Source organism: Staurois parvus, unplaced genomic scaffold (genome assembly GCF_062004578.1).
Source record: "Staurois parvus isolate SC_StPar_1 unplaced genomic scaffold, SC_StPar_1.0 ptg000381l, whole genome shotgun sequence".
In the NCBI taxonomy this organism is placed as follows: Eukaryota; Metazoa; Chordata; class Amphibia; order Anura; family Ranidae; genus Staurois; species Staurois parvus.
Genome location: NW_028318177.1, coordinates 2,555,414 through 2,579,618, shown reverse-complemented (window position 1 = coordinate 2,579,618; position 24,205 = coordinate 2,555,414). Strand labels below are relative to the sequence as shown.

The 24,205-nt window shown below is 41.6% G+C and overlaps 1 protein-coding gene across 2 annotated transcripts in view; it reads left to right on the top strand.

The window, feature by feature from the left end:
• The first annotated feature begins 547 nt into the window (after positions 1-547).
• Positions 548-24,205, top strand: part of TM6SF1 (transmembrane 6 superfamily member 1) — a 55,704-nt gene continuing 32,046 nt past the window's right edge. For both annotated transcript variants that reach the window (XM_089685717.1, XM_089685716.1), the window contains exons 1-3: positions 548-918; positions 13,521-13,624; positions 15,875-15,972. In XM_089685717.1, coding sequence (XP_089541843.1) covers positions 827-918; positions 13,521-13,624; positions 15,875-15,972 — 294 coding nt within the window. In that variant the 5' untranslated portion in view covers positions 548-826. The remainder of the gene's footprint in view (positions 919-13,520; positions 13,625-15,874; positions 15,973-24,205) is intronic.

Here is a 24,205-nt window from a genome sequence, read left to right as displayed (position 1 = left end):
ACTCAAAAACGCCTATGAAAAAGGTACCAGGGGCATCTAACGGGGCCCCCTACTGACCCCGGGCCCTCGGGCAGTGCCCGAGTTACCAAATGGTCAGTCCGCCCCTGGGCCCATCTACCTCCATCTCCATGGATTCTATGGGGCCTAACTGTGAAAGTGTGGTCAAGTTACAGAGGACTTGTAGTGTGAGATGTCAACAATCCTGATGGTTGCAGCAGTCGGATCGAGGTAAGTATTTATCTCTGGAGGGGGAGGTGGGATCTGTTTGGTCAGCTTGAGGGTCAAGCCGGATAAATGTACTTCCTCTGAAAGTTGATTTTATTTCCAGGGTTGACTAAATGCACCTTTATAATTCTCTCAAAGTCCTCTTACTATTTACATTTAAATTAAAAATGTTAAATTAAGGTAAAAATCCACCTGATTGTATGATGTCATGTTGATTCAACTGCTGATTTGCTCCCGGATTACTCAATCAAATGAGGTTACAGCTTTCCGATTCTGTTGTACTGGCACTGGCCTGAGCCAGCCACTCACTGTAGGAATTCGAATCAGCTCGTATTCTGAAAACAGCAGTCAGCTGTGTCACTGCACAGAACAAGGGAAGGCTCGGGTGTCCTGTGTGTGTAACCTTGTGTGTGCTGAACAGCAAGCATTCAATCTAAAAGAAGAGAACATTTTCTAAGGGGTTTATTATATTGCAGAAAGCTTTGCAAGCTGACAGTAGTGCCATGGAACAGCTGATTCTAGAGGTGCATCACATCGTAGACTCCCCCATCTTCTGAGCTGGAGATGCTGCTTTCCTGAAGGAAGGACAAGTCCTACCATAATGAGCGCACCTGCTGCAACCGGTGTATTTATATTATCCTTAACTGCCATTCCTGTCACTTATCTTTTCAACCATGTGTCTACAGTTAACGGGTAAGTGGAACACATCTAAAGCGTAGTAGTATTAGGTAAAAAGAAGCTCACTGAATAGACAGAAGTTTGTTTTAATTGTGTTTTATCACAGTGAGATAATGCATAATAAATATATTGTTTTAGAATCATTTTGTTACCTTATTCTGCCGTTTGCAGAACTTTCCATGATCTCCCATTCATATATTCTCCTTCTATAGAGGAGTCACTGTGATTCCATACTCATCTGCCATCAGCTGCCAAAGTTGGGGATAGAATAACATTGTGTTTGACACTGAGAAAGGTAAACCGGGACACGGGTTGTCAACTAGGCTTAAAAAATCAAAACGGCTAAAAGAGTGACTTGCAAAGGTCACATTAAATATGGCCAGGCCAAATGTTATAATACATTTAATTTTAGTGCCTATTTGCACGTAGTTCTTGGAAATCCACATTGCACAGGGGCTTAAAGTCTTCAAGCACAACTGATCACTCCATTACAGAGTGATGAAACCAGAGGACATTTATAAAGCTCCATTAAAGATGGATGTACAGTTTCTATTATTAAGCACTAATGTACTTCAACTCACTTGTTCCAAGAGCCATAGGGAATGGCCACAGCTGGTTTATGGAAAGGATTTCTTTCCTCTTTACATACATCAATAGGTGTAACCATTGAATGGCTGTTATATTGTGAGGAGCTATTTGCAAAGATGTTATTTTAGACTTAAAGTGGTATTAAAGGATAAGTTCACCTTTTAACAAAAAATAATAAATGCACATTTTTTTGCAGGTAAAAAAAATGTGCATTTAGTATTTTTTGTTCTGGGATCTTGTAAAGCATTGCACCAGGAATCAGCAAATCGCTGATGCCATGCAGAACTCCTGAGGACTGTCAGTGTATCTGTGTGCTTGAACCTCCTACAGGCAGGCAGATACACCCTGACAGGAAGAATCAATGAACTACCGCAACGCTCAACAGTGCCGTAGTAGTTCATTGAGAACTACAAGCCAACAGCCACAAAGGTTGAATACTGTGAATCAGGGATGTGGCCGGGCAGGCGGAGACCAGCAAGGCCATGTTTTTTTTTAATTCTGACAACTAGTGAGGGGAGAAGATCCCCAACTAGCTGTTAAAACGGGGTATCGGGAGGGGTTGGTCCTTTCGTAACATGTTAAACCCTGAATACTTGAATATGGGTTTAACACGTAACATGTTACAAAAGGTGAATTTATCCTTTAAAGCCAAAAACAAAAATGTATTGCAGCTATCAATTCTTAAATGTGGTGGCTGCATATTTTTTCTATTTTTTTTATTTCCGCCTGTTGATCCAACCAGGAGGAGCAACGGAGACACCTTTGGATAGCAGCATTGTCAATCTTTGGTGAGGGTAGTGTTAGATGTCCTATCACAGATGGATGGACCGGGCTAACAAATTAAAGCTGAACTCCAGCTAACACTCTTTAAGCAGTTATAGCAAACGTTTTTTCCCCTTTGGGATAAAGGTTTTACCCAAATCAATAAAAGCTGATTGTTGTAAGCCCCCCTGCCAGTGTTAAATGGATTCTAACTCTCTAACTGCTTCTTTTGCGGGACAAGTTGGTTTGTTAAAGGAAGCTGAAAAATAACCGACTTGCTGGCTGAATCACCAGGTGAAAATAAAGGAAAAAAAGAAAATGAATGCAGCCATCACATCTGAAAATTCTTAAGCTGCAATATAATAAATTTTGGGGGGATTTAATACTACTTTAATGGTGTATGAGCTAAGGAGAAAAGGCCTCAGGGAACTCTTTACTAAATTGGCCCTTACATATTTTATTTGTCCATTTTAATTATTTTGGTTAGTGCTTAGGCCAATGAATATACATTATATTGCCAAAAGCATTGGGACACCCCTCCAAATCATTTGATTCAGGTGTCCCAATCACCTCCATGGCCACAGGTGTAAAAAATCAAGCACCTAGGCATGCAGACTGCTTCTACAAACATTTATGAAAGGAAGGGTCGCTCTCAGGAGCTCAGTGAATTCAAGCTTGGTACCGTGATTGGTTGCCACCTGTGCAATAATTTCATCCATGACATTTCCTTGCTACTACATATTCCACGAGCAACTGATAATCGTAGTATAACTAAGTGGAAGCAACTGGGAACAACACCAACTCAGCCACGAAGTGGTAGGCCACGTAAAATGACAGAGCGGGATCAGTGTATGCTGAACTGCGCAGAAGTCGCCAACTGTCTGCAGAGTCAATAGCTAAAGACCTCCAAACTTCATGTGGCCTTCAAATTAGCACAACAAGAGTGCATAGAGAGCTTCATGAAATGGGTTTCCATGGCCGAGAAGCTGCATCCAAGCCTTACATCACCAAATGCAATGCAAAGTGTTTGCAGTGGTGTAAAGCACGCCGCCACTGGGCTCTAGAGCAGTAGAGACGTGTTCTTTGGAGTGACAAATGACATTTCTCTGTCTGGCAATCCAATGGATATGTCTGGGTTTGGCGGTTGCCAGGAGAACGGTACCTGACTGCATTGTGCCAAGTTTAAAGTTTGGTGGAGGGGGGACTATGGTGTGGGGTGGTTTTTTAGGGGTTGGACCTGGCCCCTCAGTTTCAGTGAAGGGAACTCTTAAAGCTGAGTTCCACTCAAAAGTGGAAGTTCTGCTTATTTGCCTCCTCCCACCTTCCACTGCCATATTTGGCACCTTTTGGGGGGGGAGCAGATACCTTTTTTTTTGTCAGATACCCGCTCCCACTTCTGGCTTAGTTCGCTGTGGCCCCCTACTCCCAGAAGACTGCCAGATCACTTAGGAGGCACACCACGACTCACGCATGCTCAGTGGGCACCAGGCTGTGAAGCCACAAGCTGTCACAGCCTGGTGCCCACAGTTGAGATGCCGGTGCCATGGAGGAGAGAAGAAGAAGAGAATGAATGGATGTGAGAACATCGCTGGACTCTGGGACAGGTAAGTGTGTGTTTATTAAAAGTAAGCAGCTACAGTTTTTGTAGAGGCTGACTTTTAATGAACACAAAAACTGCTGGAACTCCACTTTAAGGCGTCAGCATACCAAGACATTTTGGACAATTTCATGCTCCCAACTTTGTGGGAACAGTTTGGGGGTGGCCCCTTCCTGTTCCAACATGACTGCACACCAGTGCACAAAGCAAGGTCCATAAAGACATGGATGAGTGAGTTTGGGATGGAGGAACTTGACTGGCCTGCACAGAGTCCTGACCTCAACCCAACAGAACACCTTTGGGATGAATTAGAGCGGAGACTGTAATCAAGGCCTTCTCGTCCGATATCAGTGCCTGACCTCACAAATGCGCTTATAGAAGAATGGTCAGACATTTCCATAGACACACCCCTAAACCTTGTGGTCAGTCTTCCCAGAAAAGTTAACACTGTTATAGCTGCAAAGTGTGGGCCAGCTCAATATTGAACCCCTAAGTCTGTACAAGGTGCAATAGTGCCTCTGGGCAAAATATAGGAATTGACATACATACATATATACCGTTGTGCTCAAAAGTTTGCATACCCTGGCAGAAATTGTGAGATTTTGGCATTGATATTGAAAATATGACTGATCATGCCAAAAAATGCTCTTTTATTGAAGGATGATGATCATATGAAGCCAATTATTATCAAATAGTGGTTCGGTTCCTTTTTAAATCATAATGATAACAGAAATCACCCAAATGGCAATGAGCAAAAATTTACATACCCTGGAATGTTTGAACTTGGTATAGACACACAAGGTGACAGAAACGGGTTAAAATGACAATTAGAGGTTAATGTCCCACATCTGTGGCTTTTTAAATTGCAATTAGTGTCAGTGTATAAATAGTCAATGAGTTTGTTAGCTCTTACGTGGAAGCACTGACTAGGCTAGATACTGAGCCATGGGGATCAGAAAAGAACTATCAAAAGTCCTGCGTAACAAGGTAATGGAACTTTATAAACTGATCATAGTGGGTTTGAGCACTGTCAGTTGCAAATGGGTCACAGGAATGCAGAATGAACAGCACTCCTGTGATCCACAGGAGAAGTACAGTCAAAATAGCTGTGGCTGTACTTCTCCTTTAAACATATTTTTAGCATGCACTTTTATTTGGGCTTGTATCAGCCTCTTGCAATCCCCATACAGCAACACATGTCCATCAGTAGGTGCATTTGGTTGCCATTCAGAATGAATGATGCCACATCACACATCATAACGCAGAATATGCAGTACAATGGTGCAGCAGTATGAATAGGCCCTTATGAATCTCCGGGAAGTAACCCAGAAATGGTAAGGATAGAACCAGACAGATAGGCTAAAAAGGCGAAACAGGAGTGCACCTGAATTGCTTTAAGTACATTGGTTTTTGTATTTACAATTGACGATGACAAGGACTTTTACACATGGCAATATAGATGATTCTTTGCAGTTCAAAAATATTATAAAGTCCATGGGCACACACATTTAATGACCCTACACACAGGCAAAACCATCTTGGTGCACAGAGCCCAGCAATGTTTTGGTTGTGTCTTCACATGAGTATATAGCCGTCAATTGGCACACTGAGATACACTGTGCATTGATCCGTACTGTGCATAGCAGACTGTGTTTACTGTACAGATAAAGACAAGCTGTATTCATAGACTTATGAACATCTAAAAGGTCAGACAGCACTGTGGGATGATGTGCATCCATTAATGAAAATCCAATCACTTTTATGGAAAAAAACGTGCATCCAATCACCCCTATGGAATAAAGAGCTTCTGAAGTGCTTTAAGTTTAGTTTTGCAAAAATAAATAGACACGCACATACATAAAATAGAGCACTTTAAATAATCAAAAGAAAATTAAATTGACACAGTGGAAAAAGTTGCCTTGTTCCAGAATGTTTTATTTATTAAAATTTAGAAACCAAAAATCTTGAGGTAAATAAAAATAATAAATGAATGTACAATTGGTGGGGGTAAAGGACAGACTTTTGCGAATAGATGCTGATGTCAGCCCGCATTCAATCCACTACTGCAATAATAGCGCAATAGTTGGAAGTACCATCTTAAAGGGTAACTCCACTATATACAATAGCTACACAAGCCATGTTCTAAGTGTAATGATATTAAAAAATATGTTTCAATTTTCTATCAAATTCAATGCAATCTGGCAACCTGGTGGTGTTCTGTATATGTTGGTTTACAGAACGGCCCCAGAAATGTAATTTCCTGCTTGTGTGATTCACTCACTGATTTCGTTCTGGTAGGCCCCTGTCTATTTCACTGGGTGGGTGTGACGTGTTGCCATCAAGGATCTGGAGGTTTTCCATCTTCCACTTTGGTTGACCTTCGGTGAGATCTTTTCTCTCGAACTAACATTTCTTTGGACTCTCTCATCACCATATAGATGGCTGAGACTTGTGTGCTCCTTCTCTGACTCTATGTATTTATATGAATGAGCATACATATTTTTAATGTAATTTAATTTATTGTACATTTATGAATGTGCATTATTTATTTATTAATTTATTTATGTTTTAATCTATTGAGGCTTTGAATAGTTTTTTCTGAGTACATCTTTTTAATTGTGTTATTGCACTGTACACCTTGGGGGCATGTTATATAAGTTTATTTAGGATTTAGAGATTTCAAAATTCCTGTAACTGATTTTGATATAGCTCTACACTGTTTGGTTCCAATTTTGTGTATCTAAGTACTATGTTAGCTGCTGATTTGACGCTCATCTAGGCCCTGTGTTCTTTATTTTTGAAACTATACTTCTACTGCTTTTCAAACCTCTGGTTAGGCCATGTCTTGAGTATGCAGTCCAGTTTTGGTGACCAGTCCTCAAGAAGGATGTGCTTGAACCGGAGAGATTCCAGAGAAGAGCCTCACATCTAATAAAGGGGCTGGAGGACCTCAGTTATGAGGAATGACTACAAACATTATATTTATTCTTCCTGGAGAAGAGACGCTTGAGAGGAGATATGATTACATTATACAAATCTTTGAACGGGGATGTTAGCATTGGGAGAAAACTATTTAACCTAAGATCTCTACAGAAGACACGGGGACACACAATGAAGTTGAACAAGAAGCTGTCCAATCTTAAACTGTGTAACGCTGTAAGGACGTAAAACTCCATTCCACAGTTGGTGGCGTCAGCAAGGAGTGTAGATAAATTAAAAAACCTTTAGATGTGTTTCTTAGCTAACGCAATGTATTGGGATATGGAAAAAGGTAATTCCATACACAAACACACACTCAGGTTGAATTGGATGGACTTGTGTCTTTCATTCAACCTTACCAGCTTTTCAGCCATTTAATTTTATTTTTGCCTGGGTCTACTTGATAATTTTTGTGATGGTTGGTTGTTTTGTTGTGTGCTACATTTATGAAAGGTTTAACGATCTGCATCTCTTCTTCCATGGGTCATGTTTATATAAAAAATAAATAAAAATTAAAAATAGATGGTTAGCACTTCATCTTAGCAGCACTAGGGTCATCTGTTCAGTTCCCAACCACGGCACTACCGACAGTCTCTTTCCATTCTCCAAAACAAAAACCCCAATGGGACATTGAAGGCACTTAATACAGCTTCTTTTGGTCAAAGGAAAGACTCTCTAATTGGTAAGTTGCCTATTGAGGTATGATAATATGTATATATATATATGCAATGTTTATTTGTATCATTGTTAGTTATATTGTTATGTTCTAGAGACTGTATATCCTATAACCCAGCGGTTCTCAACCTGGGGGTCGCGACCCCTTTGGGGGTCGAACGACCATTTCCCAGGGGTCGCCTAAGACCATCGGAAAACACATATTTCCGATGGTCTTAGGAACCGAGACACCGCTGCTGTCTCCGGCGATGTGTGGGCGGGATGATATGCTGCCCCTGTCACCGCCTCCTCGCCGCTGATTGGCCACCGGAACTGTAGCTCAGGAGAGGCACACAGGCGGCCAATCACCGGCGAGAAGGTGGAGCTTGGAGAGGAGGAGCCGAGCGGCAGCGCGCGGAGATCGAAGAAGATCGAGGGAGCTGCAGGAACGAGTGAAGAGAGAGGCCAGAGAAGGAAGACAGCTGACAGGTAAGTGCAAATTTTGCTGCTGCAGCCAGGTATGCAGGCTGTAGATGGGAGAGGGAGAGAGCGAGCCCAGGCTGGAGCAGGGGTCAGCAAGGTAAGTATCATTGGTGTCAGTGGAAGGGATAGTGCCCCATCATTTGTGTCACTAATACCAACGATGGGGCACTATTCCTCCCCTCACTGACACCAACGATGGGGCACTATTCCTCCCCCCACTGACACCAACGATGGGGCACTATTCCTCCCCCCACTGACACCAACGATGGGGCACTATTCCTCCCCCCACTGACACCAACGATGGGGCACTATTCCTCCCCCCACTGACACCAACGATGGGACACTATTCCTCCCCCCACTGACACCAACGATGGGGCACTATTCCTCCCCCCACTGACACCAACGATGGGGCACTATTCCTCCCCCCACTGACACCAACGATGGGGCACTATTCCTCCCCCTACTGACACCAACGATGGGACACTATTCCTCCCCCCACTGACACCAACGATGGGGCACTATTCCTCCCACTAACGCCAATGATGGGGCACTATTCCTCCCACTGATACCAATGATGGGGCACTATTCCTCCCACTGATACCAATGATGGGGCACTATTCCTCCCACTGACACCAATGATGGGGCACTATTCCTCCCACTCATACCAATGATGGGGCACTATTCCTCCCACTCATACCAATGATGGGGCACTATTCCTCCCACTCATACCAATGATGGGGCACTATTCCTCCCACTCATACCAATGATGGGGCACTATTCCTTCCACTGACACCAATGATGGGGCACTATTCCTCCCACTGACACCAATGATGGGGCACTATTCCTCCCACTCATACCAATGATGGGGCACTATTCCTTCCACTGACACCAATGATGGGGCACTATTCCTCCCACTGATACTAATGATGGGGCACTATTCCTCCCACTGACACCAATGATGGGGCACTATTCCTCCCACTGACACCAATGATGGGGCACTATTCCTCCCACTGACACCAATGATGGGGCACTATTCCTCCCACTCATACCAATGATGGGGCACTATTCCTCCCACTCATACCAATGATGGGGCACTATTCCTCCCACTCATACCAATGATGGGGCACTATTCCTTCCACTGACACCAATGATGGGGCACTATTCCTCCCACTGATACTAATGATGGGGCACTATTCCTCCCACTGACACCAATGATGGGGCACTATTCCTCCCACTGATACCAATGATGGGGTACTATTTCTCCCACTCATACCAATGATGGGGCACTATTCCTCCCACTGATACCAATGATGGGGCACTATTCCCCCCACTGATACCAATGATGGGGCACTATTCCCCCCACTGACACCAATGATGGGACACTATTCCTCCCACTGACACCAATGATGGGACACTATTCCTCCCACTGACACCAATGATGGGACACTATTCCTCCCACTGACACCAATGATGGGACACTATTCCTCCCACTGACGCCAATGATGGGGCACTATTCCTCCCACTGACGCCAATGATGAGGCACTATTCCTCCCACTGACGCCAATGATTGGGCACTATTCCTCCCACTGACGCCAATGATTGGGCACTATTCCTCCCACTGACGCCAATGATGGAGCACTATTCCTCCCACTGACGCCAATGATGGGGCACTATTCCTCCCACTGACACCAATGATGGGGCACTATTCCTCCCACTGACACCAATGATGGGACACTATTCCTCCCACTGACACCAATGATGGGGCACTATTCCTCCCACTGATACCAACGATGGGACACTATTCATCCCACTGACATCAGTGATGGGGCGCTAGTCCTCCCACTGCAAAATACAGTTATGAAGTAGCAACGAAAATAATTTTATGGTTGGGGGTCACCACAACATGAGGAACTGTATTAAGGGGTCGCGGCATTAGAAAGGTTGAGAACCACTGCTATAACCCCTGAAGAAAGTGTGTAGTATCTCTGAAATACGTTTGGTGAACGGAGCTATGCGTCTAGTCTATATACATTACTGAACGCACACTACATGTAATGTAATAGATCAAATTTGTAAGCCGTTGGATGTTTTTATGCAACATTGTAATAAAAAAGATCACAAACAATCTTTTATCTAAATTCCTGGTTTGTAGTGCCTTCAAAATTCCATAGGGTTTTGGTTTTAGGGCTATATTTAAGGGATGTGGCATTTATGAGAATACACCCACCTATATTGTATCTTCCCATTCTCCAATGACATGCTGGTAGATTTATTGGCTGCTGTCTAAATTGGCCCTAGTATGTGTATGTATGAATTTGAGTTAGGAACTTTAGATTGTACGCTCCTTGAGGGCAGGGACTGATGTGAATGTACAATATACAGTGGATATAAAAATGTCAGGTTTCTGTGATGTAAAAAAATGAGACAAAGATATATCTTTTCAGAACTTTTTCCACCTTTAATGTGACCTATAAACTGTACAACTCAGTTGAACAACAAACTGAAATCTTTTAGGTGGAGGGAAGTAAAAATAAAAAACTAAAATGATATGGTTGCATAAGTGTGCACACCCTTACACTAATACTTTGTTGAAGCACCTTTTGATTTGATTCCAGCACTCAGTCTTTTTGGGTATGAGTCTATCAGCATGGTACATCTTGACTTGGCAATATTTGCCCACTTTTCCTTGCAAAAGCACTCCAAATCTGTCAGATTGCGAGGGCATCTCCTGTGCACAGCCCTCTTCAGATCACCCCACAGATTTTTGATCAGATTCAGGTCTGCGTTCTGGCTGGGCCATTCCAAAACTTTCATCTTCTTTTGGTGAAGCCATTCCTCTGTTGATTTGGATGTATGCTTTGGGTCATTGTCATGCTGAAAGATGAAGTTCCTCTTCATGTTCAGCTTTCTAGCAGAAACCTGAAGGTTTTGTGCCAATATTGACTGGTATTTGGAACTGTTAATAATTCCCTCTACCTTGACTAAGGCTCCAGTTCCAGCTGAAGAAAAATAGCCCCAAAGCATGATGGTGCCACCACCATGCTTCACTGTGGGTATGGTGTTCTTTTGGTGATATGCAGCGTTGTTTTTGCGCCAAAACGTTCAACCTTGGTTTCATCAGACCATAACACATTTTCCCGCATGCTTTTGGGAGACTTCAGATGTGTTTTTACAAAATTTAGCCAGGCTTGGATGTTTTTCTTCATAAGAAAAGGCTTCCGTCTTACCACTCTACCCCTTAGCCCAGACATATGAAGAATACGGGAGATTGTTGTCACATGTACTACACAGCCAGTACTTGCCAGATATTCCTGCAGCTCCTTTATTGTTTCTGTAGGTCTCTTGGCAGCCTCCCAGACCAGTTTTCTACTTGTATTTTCATCAATTTTGGAGGGACGTCCAGTTCTTGGTAAAGTCACTGTTGGGCCATATTTTCTCCACTTGATGATGACTGTCTGCACTGTGTTCCATGGTATATCTAATGCCTTGGAAATTCTTTTGTACCCTTCTCCTGACTGATACCTTTTAACAATGATATCCCTCTGACGCTTTGGAAGCTCTCTGCGGGCCATGGCTTTTGCTGTAGGATGCGCCCAAGAAAATGTCAGGAAAGACCTACTAGATCAGTTGACCTTTATTTGGGGTTAAGCAGAGGCACTTTAAATGATTGCAGATGCACACTGGCTCCTATTTAACATGATTTTGAATATGATTGCTTAATTCTGAACACATCTAAATCCCCAGTTATAAGAGGGTGTGCACACTTATGCAACCACATTATTTTAGTTTTTTATGTTTAACCCCCCCCCCAAAAAAAAAAAAGAAGGAAAAAGATGATTTATCTTTGTCTAATTTTTTTACATCACAGACACATTTTAACAGGGGTGTTTAGACTTTTTATATCCACTGTGTGTGTGTATATATATATATACTATATGTTGTTCCCAGTTGGTTCCACTTTGTTGTAGTACCACTAACAGCTGACCGTGGAATATTTAGTAGCAAGGATATGTCACAGATGGACTTTTTACACAGGTGGCAACCTATCACGGTACCATGCTTGAATTCCCTGAGCGTCCCATTCTTTCACAAATGTTTATAGAAGCAGTCTGCATGCCTAGGTGCTTGATTTTATAAACCTGCGGCCATGGAGGTAATTGTCACACCTGAATCCTGTGATTTGGAGGGGCATCCCAATACGTTTGGCAATATAGTGTGTGTGTATATACAGTATATATATATTTATATACTATATTGCCAAAAGTATTGGGACGCCTGCCTTTACACGCACATTAACTTTAATGGCATCCCAGTCTTAGTCTGTAAGGTTCAATATTGAGTTGGCCCGCCCTTTGCAGCTATAACAGCTTAAAACCTTCTGAGAAGGCGGTCCACAAGGTTTAGGAGTGTGTCTATGGGAAGGTTTGACCATTCTTCCAGAAGCGCATTTTTGATGTCAGGCACTGATGTTGGATGAGAAGGCCTGGCTCTCAGTCTCCGCTCTAATTCATCCCAAAGGTGTTCTATTGGGTTGAGGTCAGGACTCTGTGCAGCCTAGTCAAATTCCTCCACCCCAAACTAGCTCATCCATGTCTTTATGGACTTTGCTTTGTGCACTGGTGCGCAGTCATGTTGGAACAGGGAGGGGCCATCTCCAAACTGTTCCCACAAAGTTGGGAGCATGAAATTGTCCAAAATGTCTTGGTATGCTGATGGCTTAAGAGTTGCCTGCACTGGAACTAAGGGGCCAAGCCCAACCCCTGAAAAACAACCCCACACCATAATCCCCCCTCCACCAAACTTTACACTTGGCACAATGCAGTCAAGCAAGTACTGTTCTCCTGCCAACCACCAAACCCAGACACGTCCATCGGATTGCCAGAGAAGCATGATTCATCACTCCAGAGAACACGTCTGCACTGCACTAGAGTCCAGTGGCGGCATGCTTTACACCACTGCATCCGAAGCTTTGCATTGCACTTGGTGATGTAAGGCTTCGATGCAGCTGCTTGGCCATGGAAACCCATTCCATGAAGCTCTGCACACAGTTGGGGACTTCTGTGCACTTCAGCATGCGTTGACCCCGATCTGTAATTTTACTTTGCCTACCACTTCGTGGCTGGGTTGCTGTTGCTCTCAGTTGCTTCCACTTTGTTATAATACCACTAACAGTTGACTGTGGAATATTTAGAAGCAAGGAGATTTCACGGATGGACTCATTGCATAGGTGGCAACCTATCACAGTACCACGCTTGAATTCACTGAGCCCGAGAGCGACCCATTCTTTCACTAATGTTTGTAGAAGCAGTCTGCATGCCTAGGTGCTTGATTTTATACACCTGTGGCCATGGAGGTGATTGGAACACCTGAATCCAATCATTTGGAGGGGTGTCCAGATACTTTTTGCAATATAGTATATATATGGAAATGGCTGCGTAAACTAACAACATTATATAAGTCCTGTAATAAATAACAAAATTGTATTTTCAGACAGTGCCAATCTTAGTAACTGTGTAAGTGTCCATTTAGCTGTCAGATATTTTATATTTTCCAGTGCCTGGCCGGTTACAGTTGCTGGTGCTGTGGTTTTAGTGTTCATAGCATTATTATCCCGTCTGCTTGTCATTCAGAAACCACCCAAGGATCCTTTGTTTTATGGTATGTATACATATGAAACCTTCTTATATTTTGTTAATAACATAGTAAAGCATTAATCTGGTATACAATTGAAATAATTATTGTATGGCTGTCCCTAAGCCCTCCCTGATTACTGACAGTGATGCCAAGGGGTTCGCTTTCTAGACACTGTTTGTGCTATGTTCAAATCACAAGAAATTATGTCACATTATTAAAGTCTCCTGAACAGATGTAAGAGCTTTGTTGCTTTATACAAAAGACATACCTCCTGAGACCCAGTCTGTATGAACAGAATGGCAACTTACTGTCTCAGCAAGATCCACATGAAGTGTCAACTCACTAAGAAAACTCAGTAGGAATCCATTTTAGTCTAGGCCGCCAGATTACAAAAGATGTTTTCTGGAGTTTTCTCAAAGATGAATAATAATATGGGAGGAAAACCTTATGTCTCCTAGATTGTAAGCTCGAAACAGCAGGGCCCTCAATCCCCTCATGTTTTGTATTGTTATTGTTCTGTCACATGTTCTGTCCCCCTTTGTAATGTACAGCGCTGAGCGAACCATTGGCGCTTTATAAATACTGTATAATAATAATAATAATGACTCTTTGAAGGCCACTCACTGAGGTTAAATGTAAACTAAACTAAAAGCATGAGGAAACTGGGAGTGTCTAGCAGAAGAATGTACATACACACAAAACACATAGGAACATACCTAAGTACATGTGTTAGATAATAAAATAGGCTGCTGTGGCAGCACACTAAGCAAGCCACATTTGTGAATTGGTTGTATGTATGCTTTCATAGTTGTATGCATCACTGCATGGGTGTTGTAAATACTGTGAGAGTACATTGGTTGTAGGACTGGATTCGTGGGCACATTGATGCAGCAGCATATGCACGTTATCCTTAGCAAATCATTGTTTACAGCCCTATGTGTACTACAAAACCCCTCCACCCTGTGTTATAGGAGAAGGAGAAGAGGTCGTTTTCCGAGCACAGGAAGACATTAGTCCTTGTGAGCATCATGCTGTCTGTCTCACCCAGCAAATAGATTTTCCAGTTGCTGAGAGTGATCATCATTGGGGCAGTATTATTGAGCAGTTAATCCTTTACACCCAACACACAGTTTCTTTTACCATCTCTTTTAATGACAATCAGCACTGTTTACACCATCCGTTGTTGCAGTTCTGACCCTTAAAAATATCTGTGTCAATTGCTGTCACATCCAGATCAGTATGTTGCAAAGTCACAAAGCAATGATTACAAGCCCATGGGCCACATTTGTGCCCTTTTAATACAGCCCACATTTGTGCCGAGTGAACAAAATTCCACTCTTTATTGTAATATAGTGTTTGTGGTCCACAGTCTCCAAGATGCTGCCCAGGGGATCATAATCACTCACTGGATTCATCTGACCACTTATGAAACAAAAAGATGGTCAAACAGTGCTAAGTTCTAATGCCCAAATGTGCAGAGGTGTTCTGGTCCCCTTTCACATACTCATCAAGAGAAGGACAGAGAGGAGAGGCTAGTAGCATAAAAATGTATTTTTATTAAAAGCTCCATAAGAAAAACTAAATATCCTCACAAGGAAAGTTCTTAACCCAACAATAGGTTGTTGACAGTATTCAAATGTACAGGGCACCACACCACCTCCTGTGTCCTATGTTTGTGCTTGCAGCTGACTTTCACATGCATGGTGTCATCACAGTACTTTTACCTTTGTCTTTCTGACATCCTTTAGGAGTTTGGAGTTTGTCAGACCTCACTATCATCACTCCTCCACTTACAATACAGTCAGTGAATGTAGTACATTTTAATTGTTGTTTAATTTTCCTTGTAGTGTTTTTACAATGCTATGTCTACAAACCATGGACAAATTACAGTTTGTGCTGGATCCTTAATAATTCCCCAGGGTATTGGAAGAAATAATGAAATGGTACAAAATGTTCAGAAAATTCCCTGTAGATAGACATTGTCCCATGTGGCCTTTATGTCTCTATCCAGCAGGGAATTATTAATCATCAGATTTGAATTTTCATGGCTGATCACTGTTGTAACAGAGGTACCACTCCAAGTAGACATGATCATTGACAATCCAAGCAAGTTTATGGAGAGACTCCATCAATGTTAGATCATTTGGTAATTGTAAAATGTATGAACAGTTTAAGAGCTAAGTGATATGTTTATCCATCTATAAAAGTTGTCTCCGTAATGTTTGTGCTGTTTTTTTCTTTATTATAACCATCATGTTATTTTTGCTTTTCTAGTATATGCAGTATTTGCATTTACCAGCGTGGTGGGTCTTATCATTGGCCTGGAACAAGATGGAATCATTGATAGTTTTATGACCCTATATTTAAAAGAGGTAATAACAGGGAGTTTACATATGTACATGGCTGTTCTATACATTTATGGTACATGATGACTCTTAACTGGTCCTTTTTCAGACAAAATATACACTTCTCAAAAAAATGAAAGGAACACTTTTTAATCAAAGTATAGCATCAAGTCAATTAAACTCCTGGGATGTTGATCTGGTCAGTTAAGCAGCAGAGGGGGTTGTTAATCAGTTTCAGCTGCTTTAAAATTAACAACAGGTGCACTAGATGAGCAACAATAAACTTCACTGACATTTTTTCCCTGCTAATCTTTTCTGACTTTTTTTCACTAGTTTCATATTTGGCTAGGGTCAGTGTCACTACTGGTAGCATGAGGCGATACCTGGAACCTACAGAGGTTGCACAGGCAGTCCAAGGTTGCACAGGCACTCCAGGATGGCACAATTGATGTGCCATTGCCAGAAGGTTTGCTGTGTCTCCCAGCACAGTCTCAAGCGCATGGAGGAGATTCCATGAGACAGGCAGTTACTCTAGGAGAGCTGGATAGGGTCATAGAAGGTCCTTAACCCATCAGCAGGACCGGTATCTGCTCCTTTGTGCAAGGAGGAACAGGATGAGCACTGCCAGAGCCCTACAAAATGACCTCCAGCAGGTCACTGGAGTGAATGTCTCTGACCAAACAATCAGAAACAGACTTCATGAGGGTGGCCTGAGGGCCCAACATCCTCTAGTGGGCCCTGTGCTCACTGCTCGGCACCATAGAGCTCGATAGGCATTTGCCATTGAACACCAGAATTGGTAGGTCCACCACTGGCGCCCTGTGCTTTTCACAGATGAGAGCAGGTTCACCCTGAGCACACGTGAAAGGGTCTGGAGAAGCCATGAAGAATGTTACGCTGCCTGGAACATCATTCAGCATGACTGTTTTGGTGATGGGTCAGTGATGGTCTGGGGAGGCATAACCTCTACAGGCTAGACAATGGCATCCTGACTGCCATTATATATCGGGATGAAATCATTGGACCCATTGTCAGACCCTACGATTCTGTAGTGGGTTCTTGGTTCCTCCTGGTGCACGACATTGCTCGGCCTCATGTGGCGAGAGTATGCAGGCAGTTCCTGGAGGATGAATTAATTGATACCATTGAATGGCCCCCACACTCGCCTGCCCTAAATCCAATAGAACACTGCTGGGACATCATGTTTCGGTCCATCCGACGCCACCAGGTTGCACCTCAGACTGTTCAGAAGCTCAGTGATGCTCTGGTTCAGAGCCTGACGTTGTCAGACATGCATACAAGCACGTGGGGGCCATACAAACTACTGAGTACCATTTTGAGCTGATACAATGAAAATTCAGAAAAATGGACTAGCCTGCTTTATCATTTTTTCACTTTGATTTTTGGGGTATCTTTGAATTCAGTCCTCTGTAGGTTGATAATTTTCATTTCCATCAAACGATGGGGCATCCGTACATTCCTAACACATTACCCAGTCCATATCAGTATAGATATCCAGCATGATATTTTTCCCCATTGAGATCTGATGTGTTTTCAAAGTGTTCTTTTATTTTTTTTGAGCAGTGTATTAATGCCTATGTATACCTTAAATCTATTGTTTTCAGTATATTTGGTGTCATGCCTTACTTTATACAGTTTTCTTAAACAAATCCATCATTTGTGAATCTGTTGCAAAGTTCCTTACCTGAAGATCCTGCCATTAACAGCACTTCTTGTTGTAGGCTGACAATGCTAAGCCTTTACCTTGCCAGTTAGCTGCAATATTGTCAGCCTGCTGTGCACAATTCTGTCTGTCTGGCAACCTTGGGTAGACCTGATTGACAGCCCAATGGCCAGTCTATGGAGTGCGCACAGCAGGCTGACAACACTGCTACTAATTGTGAGGCAGTGGCTTAGCCTTGTCAGACTGAACAGGAAGTGATGTTACTGGCAGGATCTCCAGGTAACAAACTTTACAACAGATTCACAATAAATGATTTGCATAAGAAAACTTTGTACTGTGAGGTGTACACAAAACAGATTTAAACACAATATCTATTTTAATAGATTATAATTAAAAATGGATAAATCAACCTATGATCAGCTGGCACATAGAATCTGAAACGTCTTTATGGAAATAAATAAAAGCAATTGATATAGTATATGTGCATATCACAAATCACACTGAAGTGTATGAGACATGGCAAATCATTTATGCCATTGGTGTGAATGTTTCCAGATCTGTTGATAGATTGCCAATGAATGTCCTCATATCGAATGATGATCTTATTAGCACAACGTGTGATTAAAGAAGAAAGCCAGCCAACATTAAAGGATAAGTTCACCTTCAGGAGCATGTTACTGTTATACCCATATCTACATTGTAACATGTAACATGCTTCTAAGCACCCACCTCTGGCCACCAGCACTCCCCTCTCTGTGACAGTGACGAGGATTCTTCTCCAAGCATCTGCTGTCACAATTTGAAAACAGTGTGGCCATGCAGAGCTGTGCTCACACGACCGCATCATCCATCCACAGTTTAATGTGAATCAATAGACTACAAGTACTGTTGCTGACGGCATGTAGTTCTCAATGAACTGTGAGGACACCGGTGAACACTTTGGTGGTTCATTGATTCTTACTGCTATTTAGTAACTGCCTGCCCGTATGGGGGGTATGGACTGCCAGCTTGCAGAGAGTCAAGGGTGCAATGCTTTACAGGCTTCAATTTAAAAAAAATAATAAATGCACATTTTTTTACCTGCAAAATGATGTGCATTTTTTTTTTTTTTTACAAAAAGCGAACTTAGCCTTTAAAAGTTCAGTATTATGTGGCATCCACTGAGTAAAGGTGCTCTGCATGACCTTTTCATTTCCTTCTTTGCCAAGACAATATATCCTTAACGTGTATTGCATTGTGCTCTGATTGTAAGAGAATGTGTTCATTTCTAATCCAATCCATGGATTTCTCCAGTGAAATAAGGTGAGACGTTAGAGGTCCTTGTAGCAAAGCCACAGAGACTGAGACTGAAGATCCAGGAATAAATCTTTAATGCTATCCAGGAATTTATCTTTAATTCTCGGTATCATGTCACTTGTAGCTTTAAACGTCATGGAGTCATCTACAAGTGTCAGAACCGAGTGCATCATAGCCAGATATTAAAGTGCTGTTCAGAAAAATATCAAGATCCATCAGGGGATCACACTTTGCACCACTGCACCCAGAAATAAAAAATATTTTGTATTGAGTTCCCCATAAAAGTATAAGTTGTCGTTCAGCAACCTTTCCCAAAAAAACCCCTATACAATGAATTATCTTCTGAATAGTACATTCCTGCTCTCCTCCCCTTTCAAATAGGAGTGCTGCACCCCCTCTAATCATATATGTAACTGTGAGGGAGGGGCTCTCCACAAACACCAATGACCCCTCAATCCCCCTCCATCCTGCTGCCGGCCACTCGGGCCAATTCATACTGCACAATGCATTCACTCCATCTTTAGCTGTAGCAGTTGATTTCATCTGGAGAAGGCGAGACCGCATTGCGCAGTTTGAATGGCAGTACGGAGGAGGATTGAGGGGTCAGAAGTGTTTACAGAGAGGTTCCCCCACAGTTGCATGTGTAATGAGAGGCGGTGTAGCACTTCTAACAGGGGGAGTGCTGGTATGTAATATTCAGAGAATATGGAATTGAATAGCAAGCTTTTTGGAAAATGTTGCTGAAGGGTAACTTATACATTAAAGAGGAACTCAGTAGAAAACATTTTTCATTTCTGGGTTTGATCCCTTGCTGGACTTTGATATCTTCCCCCACCTTCAGTTGTAGCGTAACGGTTAGGATCCAGCTGTGAGCTGAACTTCAGATTTTTTTTTTTCATTGGAAAGCATTTTTCATCATTTCCAAAGAATAATAGTTCTGCAACAGTAAGGGTGTGGTGAGATAATACCAAATTAAAAAAGAAAAAAGCGCCACTTACAAAAAACACCAAAGCGTCAGCAGCATATCCCACCCAAAATAAATTTTGGCAACAATAATCCTAATTAAAAGGTATGCACTAATAACAAACTTATACAAAGGTGTATATCATCATCCAAAAAAAAAAACATTCAGTGTTTTAAATAAATAATTATAGTGTACAAACATAAATTAGTGTCCAAAAAATATATATTTGTATCTTCAGTGACTTGAACCAATTGTGAAAAATCCACCACCAAAGGAGATTAAATGAACTCACCAGAGCTAATGGCTGGTCAGATTATAAACCAGCCTTAGCGCTTGTGCTCTGGGAGCAATGAACCCGATGTCCAAATAGATATGGTGATGTTTCAGATACTTCCAGATAATAGTAATCACAGACAAACAACTTTGCAGCCCAAGCTCCTATGATGAACTTCTCCACTCTTTCTCATACCTCCATGAGAGCATGCAGTACACTCAGGGAAAAAAAGAGAACATAATGGTGCAATACATTTTTTGGACACTAATATATATATTTTTTTGGACACTAATTTATGTTTGTACACTATAATTATTTATTTAAAACACTGAATGTTTTTTTTTTTTTTGGATGATGATATACACCTTTGTATAAGTTTGTTATTAGCGCATACCTTTTAATTAGGATGATTGTGGTGAGATAACCCTGAAGGAGTCACATCCAGCAGTGAGGATCAGAGAATAGTTTGGTACCCTTCCAATTTAAATTTCACTTACATACCCTGTAAATTTTATTGGAGTGAGGTATAGTATGTAAGGTATCAGTTAGCCTTCCATAAGGACTAGGCTTCTATCTCTGCAATGATTACAGGGGATTTCCTAAAAGTGAAGGTCACCCCTCCCAATTCCCAGAGTTTTATGGAACAGACAGCTGTAATTTCAGATCTTACTTGCAGCATCACCTGCTGGTTAAGTTTGGTATAGCAGCACGACCAAATCATGCAATAGTTTCTCATGGGAACTGCCGTACATGTATTTCTCTTTTCTGATCTGATTCTGAGAAGGGTTTTTACTATTAGATCAATAAGACTGTGAAATGTGTGGACTAAGCATTGGAATCCAGAAATCAAAGAGCTGTTTTTTTTTCTTTACAAGGTTCAGAGTTTGTAGGTCTCCTGTGTTTATTAACTTGCTTTCCTTCTCCATCTAAGAATACAACAGAGTTTGCTTTGCGCAGTAGATAATATTGTCTCTGGAAGTCCGTTGCGTCCTATGAAGTTATTTCACACAGTTTATATATCTCCCCTCTCTTCTTTCATAGGAACCTTTATAAAATATAAAAAATTTAAAATATTTTAATCCACCTTTCAGCTTTCACTGGTGAGCCCTTTCAGGAAATCTTGCAATCTTTCTATGGATTAATTTAATTTAATTGTACTTATAAATCCTGAATGGAAAATATTTTAGCACATTTGGAGCAGATTAAAGATTAATGTTGTTTTTTCAGAAATATTAAAATACAGCAACAATAGTTGTTAGGCAACAATTTAGCACACACTGTTAACTTTTCTGCAAATCTGCGTACAAGATCAACTGCATCTTCTATGGAATATGTAATTGTATGAACCTACTTTGATCTTCTGCCCTTTGGATGTGTTGGTTGAGTTGGTAGGCTCTCTTGGCTTGCGTATCTTACAATTTCAGTTAGTCCTCATGCACATTGGATATTTAGCCCCTGTGTATAGGACTCCAGCATTTGTGTGCAGGTGGAAGGTTCAGGCACACTGTCCAGGCGTGCTGCAGGTGACCTGTAAAATTGAGATTAGATACGAGTTGTGTAGTGAGCGCTTACTGTAATGAAAATTTGGTACAAGCCGCTAGAACACCAAAAAGGTAACCAACATAACCTTCCAAGACAATATATAGACAAAAAGGTGCAGCGCTATTAATGAAATGGTGAAATATCAACATACACTCAATTTTTAAGAGTATAAAGATGAGGACATTAGATCATATGTTCATCTCAAAATAAATTCGATGTTCAGTCTAATGTCCAAAAACATATAAAAGGATGTGATGTGCAAATTCTGCCGGGTCTCCTTTGCCAATAAGAGTAAATGATCCAAAGGTGAGCAGGAAATAAATTAAATGCGCACTCACCAGAAGTGCATTTAAAATACTCATGAAAGAAGTTTCCTCTCTCATCAGGTACATCTAGGTCCTCCGCACTCATAGCGCTGCACCTTTTTGTCTATATATTGTAAAATTGAGATGCTGACAGCTGCTGCAACTATACAGGGCTGGATGATGCACCAAATGGTACTAATGCTTAGGGCAGCATGTGCCTGGGAACGAATGCCTAGGATGAAAGCAGTCTGTGTTGCCGGCGTTTGTCCCTGGGTGCATACTGTTCTGATGGTGTGGCTGTCCTGTCTCTCAACCCCTTTCTTACGTCTATTGGTAATTTTAAAGGTATAGAATAGAACGTGATCTGTCCTCTGGACTTATTGCATTGGGAGAAGAAGTAAAAATTGGGCTGATTAGGTCTTCAACTGGCATACAGCTATGGTGGCCATGCATAGAATGACTCTATATATCATTGTATTGTTTATCAATTTACTGTCTGGGAGAAGAAATACAAATGAAAGATCAAAAAGATTGTTCAGTGCGCCATACACATAAAAATCATATCAGTCTATCTACTTTCCCACAAATGGATTTTTCTTTCAGGATAGATTGGTTTTGCTCAAAATAAATTTAAGACACAGTATTGGGTCTTTCTATAAAATGTTCTTTTCATGAATGTGACAAATATCCTCACATTTAGAACACAAATTGCTGTATTTTTTTCTAATATATGTAGTTGCTATATCATCATCGCCACCTAGTGGCAATAATACTTTTTTCCTGATTGAGGTATTTATGTAAATTTATGGGGGAAAAAAACACATTATGGCCGGTTGGTGGCCCAGAAGCAAGGCACTAGGCAATATGGTGGCACAAGGGAGACACCAGAGACAAAGGAGACGTGTTATAGGTGGACATTCCACAAAGGAAGCTTTCATAAGTAAAGACAGCACAACACTAGAGACAGGAAGCAGTGATGATGTAAGGTATGCAGCTACATTTATTCATTTATTTTTTAAAGGAAGGTTGAAAAACACGTTAACATTGAGATTCGCACATGACAGCAACTAAGGATAAAACTCTGTGCTGTCTTATAGTAACCACATCATTTTCTTTTCCATTTTCCAATCTGTCTTAGTAACACGAAGAAAGCTGATTGGTTGCTATGAGCAGTGCCAATAGTTTTTCTTTCTGAAGCTGTCATATATAAAACCCAATTTATGAATCACCCCGCTCTGATTGGTTCGGCAGCGAACACCTTTATTGTTTATGGTTTTCTCAGTGTCCCTCGAGCACATGTTCTTCCCTGTCTTAAGTATAGAGATGGGGGAATAGACCGCTTACTGCGCTCTTGAAAGTCCTAAGTTGCTCGCCAGTCATGGGGAGCTCACAGCTATGGAGCAGTGCCTGCAGAACTGATATCAGGTCATGTTTTCTGGATTGGCCAGGTGACTTTTCAGCTTTCAGTGCTGTTGTACTTTGAATGACAATTGCGTGGTCATGCAACACTGTACCCATATTAAATTTTTATCATTTTTTTGCGACAGATAGAACTTTCTTTTGGTGGTTAATCACCACTGGGGTTTGTTAATTTTTTTGCTAAGCAAACAAAAAAAGATTGAAAATGTGAAAAAAAAGTTTTCTTAGTATCGCTTATAAAATTTTACAAATAAGTAATTTTTCTGCTTCACTGATGTGTACTTATAGGCTGAACTGATGTATGCTGATGAGGCGGCACAGATGGAACTTAATTAGGCGGCACTAATAAGCTGCACTGATATGGAAGCACTGATGGGCACTGATAAGTTGCACTGATTATCATTGTAGACAATGTACTGACAACCTTGCCGTTTATCGTCTCTCTTTTCTTCACACAGATGGAGCATGTGAGGAAAGCACTACCGATAACCGACAAGTCTGTTTACATGTGATCAGCTGTGATTGGACCCAGGGAGTGTGCGAGAGGCAGGGGTTTGGGAGGGCGTCCATGGACGCCCTCCCAAAACTGGAGGACCGCTCTGTAGCCGTCTTTCAGCTATAGCATTGTCGGGAAATGGTTAATTATCTTCTTCGACTAAAACATGATAGCAGTATAAAACACAAACAGTTCCTCCAAGGCATAACTTGAGAGCATAATAGAGTCCATGTATGGTAGCGAAGTCCTTTATCGGTGACATGGTCTATGGCTGGTGGCT